The sequence below is a fragment of the Scyliorhinus canicula genome, chromosome 15 (genome assembly GCF_902713615.1).
Source record: "Scyliorhinus canicula chromosome 15, sScyCan1.1, whole genome shotgun sequence".
Taxonomy (NCBI): Eukaryota; Metazoa; Chordata; class Chondrichthyes; order Carcharhiniformes; family Scyliorhinidae; genus Scyliorhinus; species Scyliorhinus canicula.
This window is the reverse complement of record NC_052160.1, coordinates 144,222,478-144,237,982: the sequence shown is the minus strand read 5'-3', so window position 1 is coordinate 144,237,982 and position 15,505 is coordinate 144,222,478. Positions and strand designations below refer to the sequence as shown.

The 15,505-nt window shown below is 49.4% G+C and overlaps 1 protein-coding gene across 1 annotated transcript in view; it reads left to right on the top strand.

Moving 5' to 3' along the window:
* Positions 1–15,505, top strand: part of LOC119978670 (acidic mammalian chitinase-like) — a 30,614-nt gene that overhangs the window by 2,236 nt on the left and 12,873 nt on the right. The window contains exons 2-8 of the mRNA XM_038820458.1: positions 1,183–1,212; positions 1,299–1,500; positions 9,283–9,339; positions 9,832–9,982; positions 11,593–11,717; positions 14,344–14,470; positions 14,579–14,761. Coding sequence (XP_038676386.1) covers positions 1,183–1,212; positions 1,299–1,500; positions 9,283–9,339; positions 9,832–9,982; positions 11,593–11,717; positions 14,344–14,470; positions 14,579–14,761 — 875 coding nt within the window. The remainder of the gene's footprint in view (positions 1–1,182; positions 1,213–1,298; positions 1,501–9,282; positions 9,340–9,831; positions 9,983–11,592; positions 11,718–14,343; positions 14,471–14,578; positions 14,762–15,505) is intronic.

Below are 15,505 nucleotides of genomic sequence, written 5' to 3'. Positions count from 1 at the left end.
CAGCACGGCACTGGAGAGACCCTCGCCACTCCAACTGCTGATCCCGGCTCTGACTGGGCGCCACAGTGTCCGCACATGCATAGTGGCAGCGGCGCCAACACGTGCATACGCAGTGGCTCCCTTCTCCGTGCTGGTCCCAACGCAACATGACGTAAGGCTACAGGGGCCAGTGCGGAAGAAAGGAGGCCCCCAGCAAGAGAGGCCAGGCCACAATGAAGGCCCCCATCTCACCACACAGGCCGTCCCCGGACACTACCATGCTGAGATCCCGCCGGCTGAGAAAGGTTAGAACGGCACCCGCGGGACTCGGGAGTTTTGTTGCGGCCGCGCGGCCAATCCCGGGCTGAGAATCGCTCGGGGGGCCCGGAGAGCAGCCCTCGCCAGCCCCGCACCGACCACGCCGGCGACGATTCTTTCCTCTGCGGAGAATCGCGTCCCAGCTTCGGGGCAGCATGACGCGATTCGCACCGGTCGCGGCGATTCTCTGGCCCGGCCCCGGGCTGAGTGAATCCCGACCATGAACTGTGTTAAGGGCCCCCCGCACCCTTATCAGGGAAGCTGGAGTTCTGCAAACTCCACGGGGAAGTGGATCATCCCGACGTGAGACCCGTACGGGTTAGAACAGTGTTGGTGAGGCTTTTAGTGACAATCGACTGGCGAGCAGTCTGGGTCAGTCTGACGCAGTAAACATTCACCTGAGGAAGGAGCTGCGCTCCTAAAGCTAGTGATTCAGATCAAAACTGTTGGACTTTAACCTGGTGTTGTAAGACTTCTTACTGTGCTCACCCCAGTCCAACACCGCATCTCCACATCATGATAAACGGCGAGGGGTTGGTGGTAAAGTTGGGGATGGCGGCTGTAGATGATTAATTCAGTCTTACAACAATTAGCCTGAAAAAACTATGGTTCATCTCAAACTGATTGTGAGGAAAACAATCTGACAGGACAGAGTCAGAGGAGGGGAGGGTGTTGATGATGTAGAGCCGGGTGTTATTAATGTACATGGAAATCCCGACCCCATGTCTGTCGATGATGTCACTAAAGGGCAGCAAATGGGTGAGGAAGAGAGTTTGATCAAGGATCGATTCTTAATGTTTCTATTCACTCATCATTGTGAACCCTTAACCCTTTCAGCACATTTTGCTGTGAATTTTAACACGTACCCTATATTCTTTATTCCAGCGGTGGTCTTGTTGGCGTGCCTGGAGCTGGGTGAGTCTTTGTGCTTTTTAAGCTATTTTTAATGATGTGTAATGAGTAGAAGCTCAGTCCTGATTTTCCCTTTCCCTCACTCTCAGGCTCCGCCCACAGACTGGTTTGTTACTTTACAAGCTGGGCTCAGTATAGACGAGGGCCAGCGAAGTACAAGGTCGATGATTTGGATCCCTGCTTGTGCACACATCTGATCTACGCTTTTGCTGGGATGAAGGACAATAAAATCACCAACTTAGATGAAAATGATCTGACTCTCTACCACACATTCAACAGCCTTAAGAACAAGTAATATTTTTCTATTAATATTGAAAATATACCTGCAATTCTAAATATAGTTTAAGGTTCTTTTATATTCCGTTGAACATTGAAAAATGATGCCCAATGTTATGTAAATATAAGATGACTGACCCAGTCAGGGAGATGATTTCTGGATGAAATTGGGTTTTGTTGATTTCATAGATTATCATAGAATTTATAGTGCAGAAGGAGGCCATTCGGCCCATCGAGTCTGCACCGGCTCTTGGAAAGAGCACCCTACCCAAGGTCAACACCTCCACCCTATCCCCTTAACCCAGTAACCCCACCCAACACTAAGGGCAATTTTGGACACTAAGGGCAATTTATCATGGCCAATCCATCTAACCGGCACATCTTTGGACTGTGGGAGGAAACCGGAGCACCCGGAGGAAACCCACACAAACACGGGGAGAACGTGCAGACTCCACACAGACAGTGACCCAATCCGGAATCAAGCCTGGGTCCCTGGAGCTGTGAAGCAATTCTACTATCCACAATACTACCATGCTGCCTATTGGCAGAGATGAGTCGATACCCAATGTTTCTGACAATGTCTGACACAATCATGATGTCTGTGGTGAATGTATTACGTAAATATGTATCTGTACTATGGTGTTGCCCTTGTGGGCTCCACCTATGGGCCATTGTATGGTAATATCCATAAGGTAACATGTTGGGGCCTGTATGAGCTCTGCCCATGGCTCCCCCACTTGAAGGGAGGTATAAAGAGCAGTCAACCTGTAGGCGGTTCTCAGTATTGGATCAGTCGCAGGCAGGCACTGTTCTAGTTGATTAAAGCCACAGTTTATTTCTACTCTTGTCTCGAGTGAATTGATGGTTGCATCAATTTAATCAACTACAATGCCACTATGGAATCGGCCCTTAAACCTGACCGACTGGAACTCGATCCGCAGGCCGCGTAGGCAAAATAAATTTTTTCGCACTGGCTCCGCTGCTTCGAGGCCTATCTCGCCGCCTCCTCCACGCCTCCGTCACTGACGAACAGAAGTTGAGCCTCCTCCACGCATGGGTGAGCCATCGAGTCTCTGTTCAACTCGATGAGGCCTCCTCCTACGCAGATGCCCTCGTGATGCTAGAATGCCTCTATGTAAGGCCCGTGAACGAGGTATGCGCGAGACATATCCTCAACACTCAGAGCCAGTGTCCCGGGGAATCGCTAGAAGACTACCTACGTGACCTCAAAGTCCTGGCACGCGGCTTCAACTACCAGGCCGTTACGGCCACTCAACATATGGACATCGCCATCCAAAACGTCTACGTGGCTGGAGTACGGTCCAACTATGTGAGTCAGCACCTAATCGAAAAGGGGGCCCTACACCTGGATCAGACGATAAAATTTGTCTCCTCTCTGGAAGTAGCGTTCCAAATCCTTAACGCGTTCCCTTTTGACCACACAACCCCCTCGTGGACCCCCGACCAAAGAATACCGCAAGCCTGTGCCGCGCGGCTTCCCACCCACCATGGGGGGCTACCCTGCTATTTCTGCGGCCAGTCCCAACACCCCCGGCAACACTGCCCGGCCCGTAACGCAAACTGCAGCAGCTGCGGGAGAAAAGGACATTTCGCCAAAGTTTGCCTGGCCAGATCCAAGAACACTAAATCGCAGGCCCGACCCTCAGACTCACAGGCCCGCAGACCCCGCAGTGTGGCAGCGTGTCTGCCAACTCATCAGCCTCGTGCTATCCGTGAGGGCAGCCATCTTCCAGCCCACACAGCGTGTGCGAATCACGGGGGCCGCCATCTTGGCCATCCTCACCCATGCGGTCCGACACGTGCGATCCATGGGGCCGCCATTGTGGAACTGCCCCAACACTCCGACCACGCCAACTAACCGCAATTCAGCGCGGTCACCCTGGACCAGCCGCGATGACCGTCTGGGTAAACTGGCATGAGGCGCCCCTGCCTCTTCGACTCCGGGAGCACAGAGAGCTTCATTCATCTGGACATGGTAAAACGCTGCTCGCTCACAATTTTCCCGGCGCACCAAACCATCTCCCTCACCTCTGGGTCGCACTCGGTGCAAATCCGGGGGTGCACTACCGCAACCCTCGCAATACAGGGCGCCGAGTACACCAATTTTAAATTATATGTGCTCCCAGACCTCTGCGCTCCTCTCCTATTGGGACTAGATTTCCAATGCAACCTCAGGAGCCTAACCCTGAAATTCGGCAGGCCCCTACCCCCACTCACTGTATGCAGCCTCGCGACCCTAAAAGTCGACCCTTCCCCACTCTTCGCAAACCTCACCGCTGACTGCAAACCAGTCGCCACCAGAAGCAGGCGGTACAGCATACAGGACAGGACTTTTACCAGGTCTGAGGTCCAGCGACTCTTGCGGAAGGGAGTCATTGAGGCCAGCAATAGCCCCTGGAGAGCTCAGGTGGTGGTCGTCAAGACCGGGGGAAAGTTCCGGATGGTTGTAGATTACAGCCAGACCATAAACCGGTACACGCACCTCGATGCGTATCCCCCTTCCCCGGATTGCAGACATGGTAAACCAGGTCGCACACTACCGGGTGTTCTCCACGGTGGATCTGAAGTCTGCATAACTCCAGCTCCCAATCCGCCCGGAGGACCCCCACTACACGGCTTTTGAGGCAGATGGTCACGTTTTCCACTTCCTCCAGGTTCCTTTTGGCATCACAAACGGGGTCTCGGTTTTCCAAAGAACAATGGACCGAATGGTGGACCAGTATGGGCTGCGGGCTACATTTCCGTACTTGGACAATGTCACCACCTGCGGCCATGATCAGCAGGACCACGACGCCAACCTCCACAGATTTCTCCAAACCGCCCAAACCCTAAACCTCACGTACAACAAGGAGAAATGCTTTTTCCGCACAACCAGACTTGCCACCCTCGGCTACGTCGTGGAAAACGGGGTTCTGGGACCCGACCCCGACCATATGCGCCCCCTCCTGCAACTCCCCCTCCCCCACTGCATCAAGGCCCTGAAAAGGTGCCTCGGGTTCTTTTCATATTAGGCCCAGTGGGGCCCCAACTATGCGGACAAAGCCCGCCCACTAATCAAGGCCACCATCTTCCCACTGGCACCTGAGGCCCGCCAGGCCTTCAGCCGCATCAAGGCGGATATGAAAATGGCTTATTGTCACAAGTAGGCTTCAAATGAAGTTACTGTGAAATGCCCCTAGTCACCACTTTCCAACACCTATTCGAGGAGGCTGGTACGGGAATTGAACCGTGCTGCTGGCCTGCCTTGGTCTTCTTTCAAAGCCAGCGATTTAGCCCTGTGCTAAACAGCCCCTGATATTGCCAAAGCCACAATGCGTGCGGTGGACGAGTCCATCCCCTTCCAGGGGGAGAGCGACGCAACAGAGGTCGCTCACGCCACTACCCTCAATCAACCAGGCAGACCGGTAGCGTTTTTTTCACCCTCACCACCTCTGAAATTCGGCACTCCGCAGTCAAAAAGGAGGCCCAAGCCATCATGGAAGCCGTACGGCACTGGAGGGAGGTTTACCCTCGTCACCGACTAACAATCGGTAGCCTTCATGTTCGACAATACGCAGCGGGGCAAAATCAAGAACGATAAGATCTTGAGGTGGAGGATCAAACTCTCCACCTATAATTACGATATAGCATATCGTCCTGGGAAACTCAACGAACCCCCAGATGCCCTGTCCTGCGGCACATGTGCCAGCGCGCAAGATGACCGTGTTATCCACGATGACCTCTGCCACCCGGGGGTCACCCGGCTTCTCCACTACATCAAGGCCGCAACCTGCCCTACTCCACCGAGGAGGTCAGAGCCATGACCAGGGATTGCCAGATCTGTGTGGAGTGTTAGCTGCCCTTCTATTGACCAGATAAGGCCCACCTGGTAAAGGCATCCCGGCCCTTTGAGCGCGTCAGTATCTGTTTCAAAGGGCCCCTCCCCTCCAACAACCACAATACATATTTTCTCAACATTATCGATGAGTTCTCCCGCTTCCCCTTTGCAATCCCTTGCCCCGACATGACCACGGCCACTGTCATTAAAGCCCTACATAGTGTCTTCACCCTGTTTGTTTTCCCCACTTATGTCCACAGTGACCGGGGCTCCTCGTTTATGAGCGACGAACTGCGTCAGTACCTGCTTAGTAAGGGCATCGCCTCGAGCAGGACTACCAGTTACAACCCCCGGGGAAACGGGCAGGTGGAGAGGGAGAACACGACAGTCTGGAAGACCGTCCTCCTGGCCCTACGGCCTGGGAATCTCCCGGTCTTCCACTGGCAGGGGGTCCTCCCTGATGCGCTCCACTCTATTAGTTCCTACTTTGCACAGCCACAAACGAGACCCCTCATGACCGCCTGTTTGTTTTCCCTCGGAAATCCACCTCAGGGCCTCGCTTCCGCCCTGGCTGAAGACATCGGGCCCATCCTGCTCCGCAAGCACGTCAGGAGCGATAGGTCCAATCTCCAAGTCGAGAGGGTCCAGCTCCTACACTCCAACCCCCAGTATGCATACATCAAACACCCAGATGGCTGACAGGATACGGTCTCCCTCCAGGACCTGGCACCCGCAGGTTCCACCACCACCGCCACCCCATCTTATCCCGCTTAACCTACCCTGACCAGCGCACCCGCCCCTATATGGCTCCCGCAGCCCCTCCCACCCATCATTCCTCCTTCACCGATCCACAGGAATGAAGCTCCAGAAGAGACGCTTCCGGAGTCCGCGTCTGTACCGCACCGGCACCCTCACTACCGATGCCAGCATGAGTGAGTTCGACACCCAGGCCAGCAACAACGCCAGAGCTTCAGCGATCACAACGCACAATCCATGCGCCAGACAGGCTGAACTTATGAACCTGTCACCCCTGTTGGACTTTATTTTTGTAACAGGGGGTGAATGTGGTGAATGTATTACGTAATAATCCACCATATGTATCTGTGCTATGCTGTTGCCCTTGTGGGCTCAACCTATGGGCCATTGTATTGCATTATCCATAAGGTAACCTGTTGAGGCCTGTATGGGCTTCGCCCATGGCTCCTCCCCTTGAAGGGAGGTATAAAGAGCAGTCGACCTGTAGGTGGTTCTCAGTATTGGATCAGTCGCAGGCAAGCACTGTTCTAAGTTGATTAAAGCCACAGTTTATTTCTACTCTTGTCTCGAGTGAATTGATGGTCACATCAATGTCACCATGTTGTCCCGTATAAATAAAATAATACTTTATATTCACTCCAAGTTGCAGAAACCCTTGAGATGGTCGATCAAACCAGTGCGTGTTCAGAAACCAGTGTGTGCGCAGAAACCAGTGTGTGTACAGAAACCAGTGCGTGTGCAGAAACCAGTGCGTGTGCAGAAACCAGAGTGTGCGCAGAAACCAGTGCGTGTGCAGAAACCAGTGCGTGTGCAAAAACCAGTGCGTGTACAGAAACCAGTGCGTGTGCAGAAACCAGTGCGTGTACAGAAACCAGTGCGTGTACAGAAACCAGTGCGTGTGCAGAAACCAGTGCGTGTACAGAAACCAGTGCATGTACAGAAACCAGTGCGTGTACAGAAACCAGTGCGTGTGCAAAAACCAGTGCATGTACAGAAACCAGTGCGTGTACAGAAACCAGTGCGTGTGCAGAAACCAGTGCATGTACAGAAACCAGTGCGTGTACAGAAACCAGTGCGTGTGCAGAAACCAGTGTGTGCAGAAACCAGTGCGTGTACAGAAACCAGTGCGTGTACAGAAACCAGTGCGTGTGCAGAAACCAGTGCGTGTGCAGAAACCAGTGCGTGTACAGAAACCAGTGCGTGTACAGAAACCAGTGCGTGTGCAGAAACCAGTGCATGTACAGAAACCAGTGCGTGTACAGAAACCAGTGCGTGTGCAGAAACCAGTGTGTGCAGAAACCAGTGCGTGTACAGAAACCAGTGCGTGTGCAGAAACCAGTGCGTGTGCAGAAACCAGTGCGTGTACAGAACCCAGTGCGTATGCAGAAACCAGTGCGTGTGCAGAAACCAGTGCGTGTACAGAAACCAGTGCGTGTGCAGAAACCAGTGCGTGTACAGAATCCAGTACGTGTCCAGAAACCAGTGCGTGTACAGAAACCGGTGCGTGTGCAGAAACCAGTGCGTGTACAGAAACCAGTGCGTGTACAGAAACCAGTGCGTGTACAGAAACCAGTGCGTGTGCAGAAACCAGTGCGTGTTCAGAAACCAGTGCATGTACAGAAACCAGTGCGTGTTCAGAAACCAGTGCATGTACAGAAACCAGTACGTGTCCAGAAACCAGTGCGTGTACAGAAACCGGTGCGTGTGCAGAAACCAGTGCGTGTACAGAAACCAGTGTGTGTACAGAAACCAGTGCGTGTACAGAAACCAGTGCGTGTACAGAAACCAGTGCGTGTGCAGAAACCAGTGCGTGTTCAGAAACCAGTGCATGTACAGAAACCAGTGCGTGTGCAGAAACCAGTGCGTGTGCAGAAACACTGGGCTGTGAGGGAGCTGGAATTTCCACTCTGTTCAATAACTCAGAGTGAGAGAGATACCAACAAGCAGCAATCAGTGGGTGTTCAATATTTTCACAACATTGACACCACTCCCCATTATTGAAGCCCAATAGTGACCCCCCCCCCCAGCCAAATAGTCAGTGAGTTTCCCCCCTCCCCCCCCACCCTGTTTTTAAACTCCTCCCTTGTCATTTGCACTTTCCTGTCTCAGAGGAAAACCAGATGATTTGTCACCGACTCTGCTCCTGATCTTTACTCAAAGCTGCAATTTGCACGTTGCCGGCGAGATTTGAAGAGGTGAGAGTGACAGCATTTGTAATTACTGCAACGTTTGGCCTACTGTTGCATCAAGGAACCCTGGCAAAAGTAAAGACATTCAATGGCATTGCCATTGCTGCAGACCCTTTGCCCACATTCACTGTCAACATATTGGGGGCTACCATTGACCACAACCTGAACTGGATCAGCCATATAGACCCTGTGGATATAAACACATGTCAGAGTCTGGGAATTCTGACAGCAGTAACTCATCTCGTAACAGCCAAGACCTGTCCATCATATGGAAGGCACACGCAAGGAGTGTGATGAAATGCTCTCCACTTGCCGGAATGATTGCGCCTCCACTGCCCAGCATTGGCAAGTACAAAGGGGTCAGTTTGAGTGGCTTAAATGTAAATTCCCCCCCAACACCGAAGTGCAATAGCAGCAGTGTGTCCTGCCCAAAGATGCAGTGTGGTGACCTCCACCATGGAAAGGGTAAGGAGGCATGCCCCCAATCCACCCCAGCTGGCACAAACATTGACCCCCCTGGCACCAATCCTGCCCACACCAGCTGCCCAGCCAACAGAGCACAGGCCCAAGGCGGAAAGCTGCACCGGCACCTAAATCTTTGCATGCATATTACAGCCTGGAGGTGTTTGTGGTGGTTCCAACTTCTTTCACCCGCTGGCTGACCAGTAATGACTCGCTCTCCTTCTGCCTGCCTTTTTGGGTGTATTGGAAGGGTTTACAAAGTTAGTGAGCTGGATTAGCTTCGCTGTAGGTGCAATTAGCCGTGAGAAAGGCTGCCTTTAGTGGTGGCATCCACATACCCATACGGATCTTACCCACTCTTTCTGTGGCACATCCGGATGTGAAATGTTATGTTCTGCACTGAGGTATTTCTGCTCAATTAAAAGTTAGCATCAAAACGAGAAAGCAGGAAAAACATTGGGGACAATAATGATTTTCAGCAACTCGTGTGGTGTTAAAAAATGTATTTATGTTCTTCATTCTAAAAGAATAATTTGTTCCATTTTACAACAGAAATAGAAACCTTAAAACGCTCCTGTCCATTGGAGGCTGGAACTTTGGAACTCAGAAGTAAGATTAAAATATTTTATTGCAGTGTTGGGCGAAACGTGCTTCTCTTTCGATTGTCCATAATATAAAATACGCTGTAGTGTTCATATAAAAATAAAACACAGTAAAGTCAAAGGGATAGTTTTTAAAATGATAACTGTGTAGTTTTGATAAATATATAGATTGTCTGTTAATTAACATATTGTGACTATATTCAGCTGACTGTAAAATATAATTCAAATAATATTAATAAAACATTCTGAGAGGAACAAATACAAAATTTTTACAAGACTCAATTTACATTAATACACCCAGTGAAGATTGATTCAACTGATTATCCAGAGCAGTGACGATACAACACCATATCACAACTATTTTTGTAATTTATAATTGGTTTCCTTGTACATTTTGAAATTGTAAAAAAAATACCACGCTCTTAATGGTTCAGTTGCTAATTGCTGAGACCCAGATACTCACAGTTCTGACCTTGTTTAACATTCTCCTCTCCTCCAGGTTCTCCACTATGGTTTCCACCTCCGAAAACCGCCAGATTTTCATCAAGTCTGTGATTAGGCTGCTGCGCGGTTATGGATTTGATGGTTTGGATATTGACTGGGAATACCCTGGGAGACAAAATAAACACCTCTTCACGGTGTTGGCACAGGTAGGAGCAGATGTCTTTCACAGGGTGTTTAGTCTTGTAGCTAAAAGAAAGCACCTTCCAAACCTGTTCGTAAATTAAAATGTTGCTTTCGAGGTCCGCACCAAGGACACGGAACAGAGGAACATTCCTGGGACATTGAGCTCTCCCAGTATTTTATTCCATTCAATGAGATCATGCTCGATCTGCAACTGAATCAACTTCTAGAAAGAGAGTTTGAAAAGACTGTGCCGGAATTCTCCGCTATTCCCGCTGTTGTGATCTTCAGGTCCCACTGACAGCGAACTCCCACCACGGTTCCTCGGCAGTGGGGTCCATCCAACGGGAAACCCCATTGGCAACGATGGGACCAGACAATCCCGTTGCCGTCAATGGCGGCCCCCGTTGTGGAATTTTGCGAAGCAAATAATGGCATGATGGGAAAACTAGTCAAGTCTTCTTGGTACAATTGAATTTAAACTGACTTCACATAACCTAAGGCACAGATACAAACAGCCGAGGTCAACTTGACCTGAGAACTGGCTGACTCTAACACTCAGATAAGACGCGTTCGTCATGAGACCAGAGGAGTCTAAATATATACGATAAGCTAAAAAACTGTCTCTTCCTGTACGTAAACAAATTTGTCCCTTTCTTAAAACAAAGACAAGATAATGATATGAAACTCCGGTCCCCTAAAGGTCAGCAAGGTGACGCCATTGTAACGATTATTACTTATGTTTTACTTTCGATTAAATTCCTGACCAAGTTGTATTCATGTTATCTTGATCCTATAATGTATAAAAATCGCCTTATTCTTCTGTAATATCACAGACTTGGGACGGACTCAGCAGTTTGTAATTGACTGCCTTCCGACTTCAAGTCTCAGCCGTTACTGCTAGCAGTCAGTTCTAATTCGTAAATAAAGTTCAGTTTTGCTTACCTAATGAATGCTGTTTGAATTTCTCTATCACAGTCCCGAAGCGGGGAAAATATTGAATATGACACCGTTCACCACTGCAAAAGATGGGGCAGAAAATCCCACCACTAATTTGTGAAACTTGAACTATGAATATTTAAATGTGAAATATGGATTCACACAATGAAAGTAATTTGATAGAATCCTCATTAATCACTGTTCTGGCGACTGTGCGGTAAGAGCTATTAATCAAGGCTCCATTTCAACCTGGTCCTATCTCTGGCTTTGCCCTTTAGATTAGATACTTTATTGTGTGACACTTGGTCATGGATTTGGATTTAGATTTATTGCCACGTGTACTGAGGTACAGTGAAGATTATTGTTCTGCGTACAGTCCAGGCAGATCATTCCGTTATCAAAAACATAAGACATACGATTAATACACAGTGTAAATACATAGACATCAGGGGAAGCATACGGAGTGTAGAGCTACTCAGTCGAGAAGATGCGTAGAGAGTTCAGGTCAGTCCATAAGCGGGTCCTTCAGGAGCCAGGTAACAGCCGGGAAGAAGCTGTTTTTGAACTTCTTAGTGCGTGTTCTCAGACTTTGTATCTTTGTTATATGAAGCTGGACAGTTATTTAGTGAGTGTTTGAAACGCTCCCTTTGGTGAGGATCTGTTGTTGAGAGAAACTTTATTCATTTTCAACTTTTAGGAATTGGTGGCATCTTTTGAAGCTGAGGCGAAAAGCTCTGGACGATCGCGCCTGCTGCTGTCAGCTGCGGTTTCTGCTGGGATGGGTAACATTGGTATGAGCTATGAGGTTCCTGAACTTGGAAAGTAAGTATCGATGTTAGTCACACAGGCAGTGCGGGAGGGGGATGTAGAATGATAGGTTTGAAAATTTCCTCTTGGTTTTGGATTTAATAGTTTGCTTATATGATGTGTTGGGCTGGCTGGGTCGATGTGGACTGCACTTGATGCAGTGTAGCGAGAGACAGACCTCCAACACTTGATAAGATGCAACACGATTTTATTTAACGTCTTAACTAATATACATGTTCAGCTGTGGGTTGACACTACACTGACTTGACTGGAGACCTAGTACTAGACTGACCAGACTTACTAGCTACCCCATGGTGTTTGCACTGACTAGCTCATGGACTCTGGGCGGAATTCTCCGCTCCCGCGCGGCATCGGGAAGGCCGTTGTGAACTCGGCCGAGTTTCACGACGGCCTCGGAGGCCGCTCCTCGCACCCTATTCACCCCCCCCCCCCCCCCCCCCCCCCCCCAGGGGGCTAGGAGTGGCGCTCATTAAATCTCAGCCGCCAGGCCTTGTCCCAATCTGTGGGTTCCGTGACCTTTGATATGATGCCCTGGTCCTGGAGGTCCTGTAATTGCTGCTTGAGGCGACACCTTAAGTTTACCTTTAATCCCCAATGCAGATAACTTATTCAATAACTGCATATGCGGCACTGTGTTAAAGGATTCTGAAAATCCAAGTAAATTACATCACACCATTGGCCTCTGCCAACCATAGCAGTCATCTATAGTGTACTGATTATAAATCCAGGTAATGTGGGGCACACAATGCCCCAGGGGTGAAGACAAACTGGTTGCCTCCAATAAGACCAGGCTCCTTCCGAAAAGTCCAGATGGTCTCTGTAGTGATAGGCATCACTGTAAATACACAAGGGGTTAATGTAAATACACTACAACTAAGTAACTACTTGAGTGAGCACCAGAGATGTCATGATATGCAGACACGCAGACGGGCAGCACAGTAGATAGCATTGTGGCTTCACAGCGCCAGGGTCCCAGGTTCGATTCCCCACTGGGTCACTGTCTGTGTGGAGTCTGCACGTTCTCCCCCTGTGTGCGTGGGTTTCCTCCGGGTGCTCCGGTTTCCTCCGACAAGTCCAAAGACGTGCAGGTTAGGTGGATTAGCCATGATCAATTGCCCTTAGTATCCAAAATGTTCAGGAGGGGTTATTGGGTTATGGGGATAGGGTGGAAGTGGGTCGGTGCATACTCAATGGGCCGAATGGCCTCCTTCTGCACTGTATGTTCTATGTCAATGAGTCATTAGAACAGGACACAACCAATGGGTAATCAGGACACCCAGAGGTGGCATTACCACAAGGGGGCACTACACAACCCTTATAAAAAGGACAAGGCACACAGGCTCTGCCTCTTCCTTCGGCAGAAACCTAGAGAGAAGGACAGGGTTGATTACAGCAATATCACACCCTAGCACATGGTCGAGAGCAAGCTTATACAGTTAGCGGAATAGACTGAGTTGCTAGAGAGGCAGATTAGCAGAGTGTCAAACTCATTTAAGAGAATTGTTAATCGTTCAATAAATACATCAAAGTATCTGTTAGTGGGAGCATCTTTCAGCAGAGCCTACATCAAGTGGCAGCTTATGTTACTAGCAATAACATGAAACAACAGTCTTCACAACACAATATTCCATTTCACTACAGCAAGTCAAACTGACCGGCCGATAATTCTCGGATATCTTTCCTGCTGTCTTTTAAAAAAATAGATGCAACAAGAATTTTCTTCATCTTCCAAACAACGTTTAAAGAGCACAGCAGACACAGGGGGCTGGAATCTCCGCCAGCGGGATGCTCCGTTTTACCGGCGCCCAGGGGTTTCCCAACGGCTTGGGGCTGCCCCACAATGGGAACCCCCATTGACCAGCCGGTGAAACGGAGCATCCCGCCGGTGGGGTGGAATAGAAATGTGGCGCGGCGGGACGGAGAGCCCAGACCAATAACTGCGTACTAACAGACTGGATTCTCCCGAAATGCGACCATGTCCCCATGCCGGCGTGGAAACGCTGGCGTTTCACTTCGAAGGTTCCTGCAGAAAAGATGAGCCGATTCACTGACCTGCAGAGAACTAGCAGCGACCCAGAGTGATTGACACAGCTGTAGCTGCGGATACGGGCCCCCCGCACTTCCGGTTTCGAGTCTGTCCATGCGCACGGCGGCAGTCTTAGTTCACAACCACCACGCGAGCTTCCCAACCAGCGTTAGGTAGTTAGAAACACGCCATCAGGAACTCAGCTGGTCGGGAGCGGAGGATCGCTGGGCGGGCCCCTGGCAATAGGTCTCTAGCCGTGCGGAGTACTCCGCGAACACGCCGATTCTCGGATCCTGGAGAATCGCCGGCCGGTGCCAGGCTCGTTTTGCCGTGAAATTGGATTCTCTGCTGACGTGCCAAACGCGATTTCGGCACTGGGCGGCGGAGAATCCAGCCCTGTGCGTTGAAAGTTATTCAGCATCTGTAAACTGCGTTGGGATATCCTGAGGTCGTGGAAGGTCCTTGATAAATGCAAGGCCCTTTTGTATTTTCTATCGTTTTAATTGCCAGAGCTCATTAGCTTAATGAGTTAGATAATTACCATTTATTTTAGTAAAAAGGATATCTGGGTAACTCAGATCTCTTCTCACACAGATACTTGGACTTTTTCAATGTGATGACATACGATTATGTTGGATCTGGGAATATTGCCACTGGAGAAAATAGTCCTCTTTATCCTCTTCCAAATAACAAACATTACACCAACCTTTACTTTAATGTGGTAAGTGTTCATGAAAATAGAAATCAGTGATATTGATTATTTCCAATGGTCTTCAGCCAGATGGGTTGTGAAGGATTTCCAGCAGATACTTTCATGTTTTTTTTGTAGAACTTTACAATGAATTACTGGAGGATTCAGGGAGCTCCCGCAGAGAAACTGAATGTTGGATTCCCTACATATGGCCATACCTTCAGGCTGACCACATCTGACCATGGTATTGGAGCCCCATCTGGAGGGCCTGGGCCACCTGGGAAATACACCAGATCGACTGGAAGCTTGGCCTATTACGAGGTATTAAGACTGGTGCAGATTATTTTTTCTGTCAGGTCATATATTGAAAATACTAATGAACCAATTTTTGATTTCGACCCTTCAAAAAAACTCGAGCTTTACTATGAGAAATTACCTCAATCATATGAACGTCCTCAGGCAGATTAAGTAACATGTTCAAATGTATTTTGAAAACATAAGCTTACTGCCCTTGTGCAGTTCAAGTGCTGAAAGTTTCCAGAATGACCCAGTGTTAAAACAGGCCGTGCATTCTGACATCCTTACCCAGGATGCCTCTATCTGATCATCTGCCCCGTGTATGAAGATCCCACTGCCTCTGCCAGCTTCACAACACATGGCATCGCCCAGCTTAGCTACCAGGAGCTGAAACGTGTGTCATCACACTCTGATAATCAGAGACACAATGTCACAGTCTCCATCAGCAGGAGGTGTTTGACTGTCTTAGTCCGCTTAGTGTTGTCAGTCTTAGGAAATACACAAGGAGGTGAAATGGAGGATATCACATTTTACATCCTCAACCTTCCTCTCGACAGAAAATTTTAGGGTGTTTTGTTTAGTGATTACAGTCATTCCTTAGCAGTTTGTGTGTCAACCTGTGTCTGATTTGCACATTGTTGGAAGGGTAACCAAGCTGGTGTTGATATTGAGACTTGGATCAATCTCGAGATGCTGCTTTGGCCCCTCCTGTGCCTTATATTGGAAATGTGCAGAGTGAAGCATCAATGATTGTCTGGGGTCTTTTTG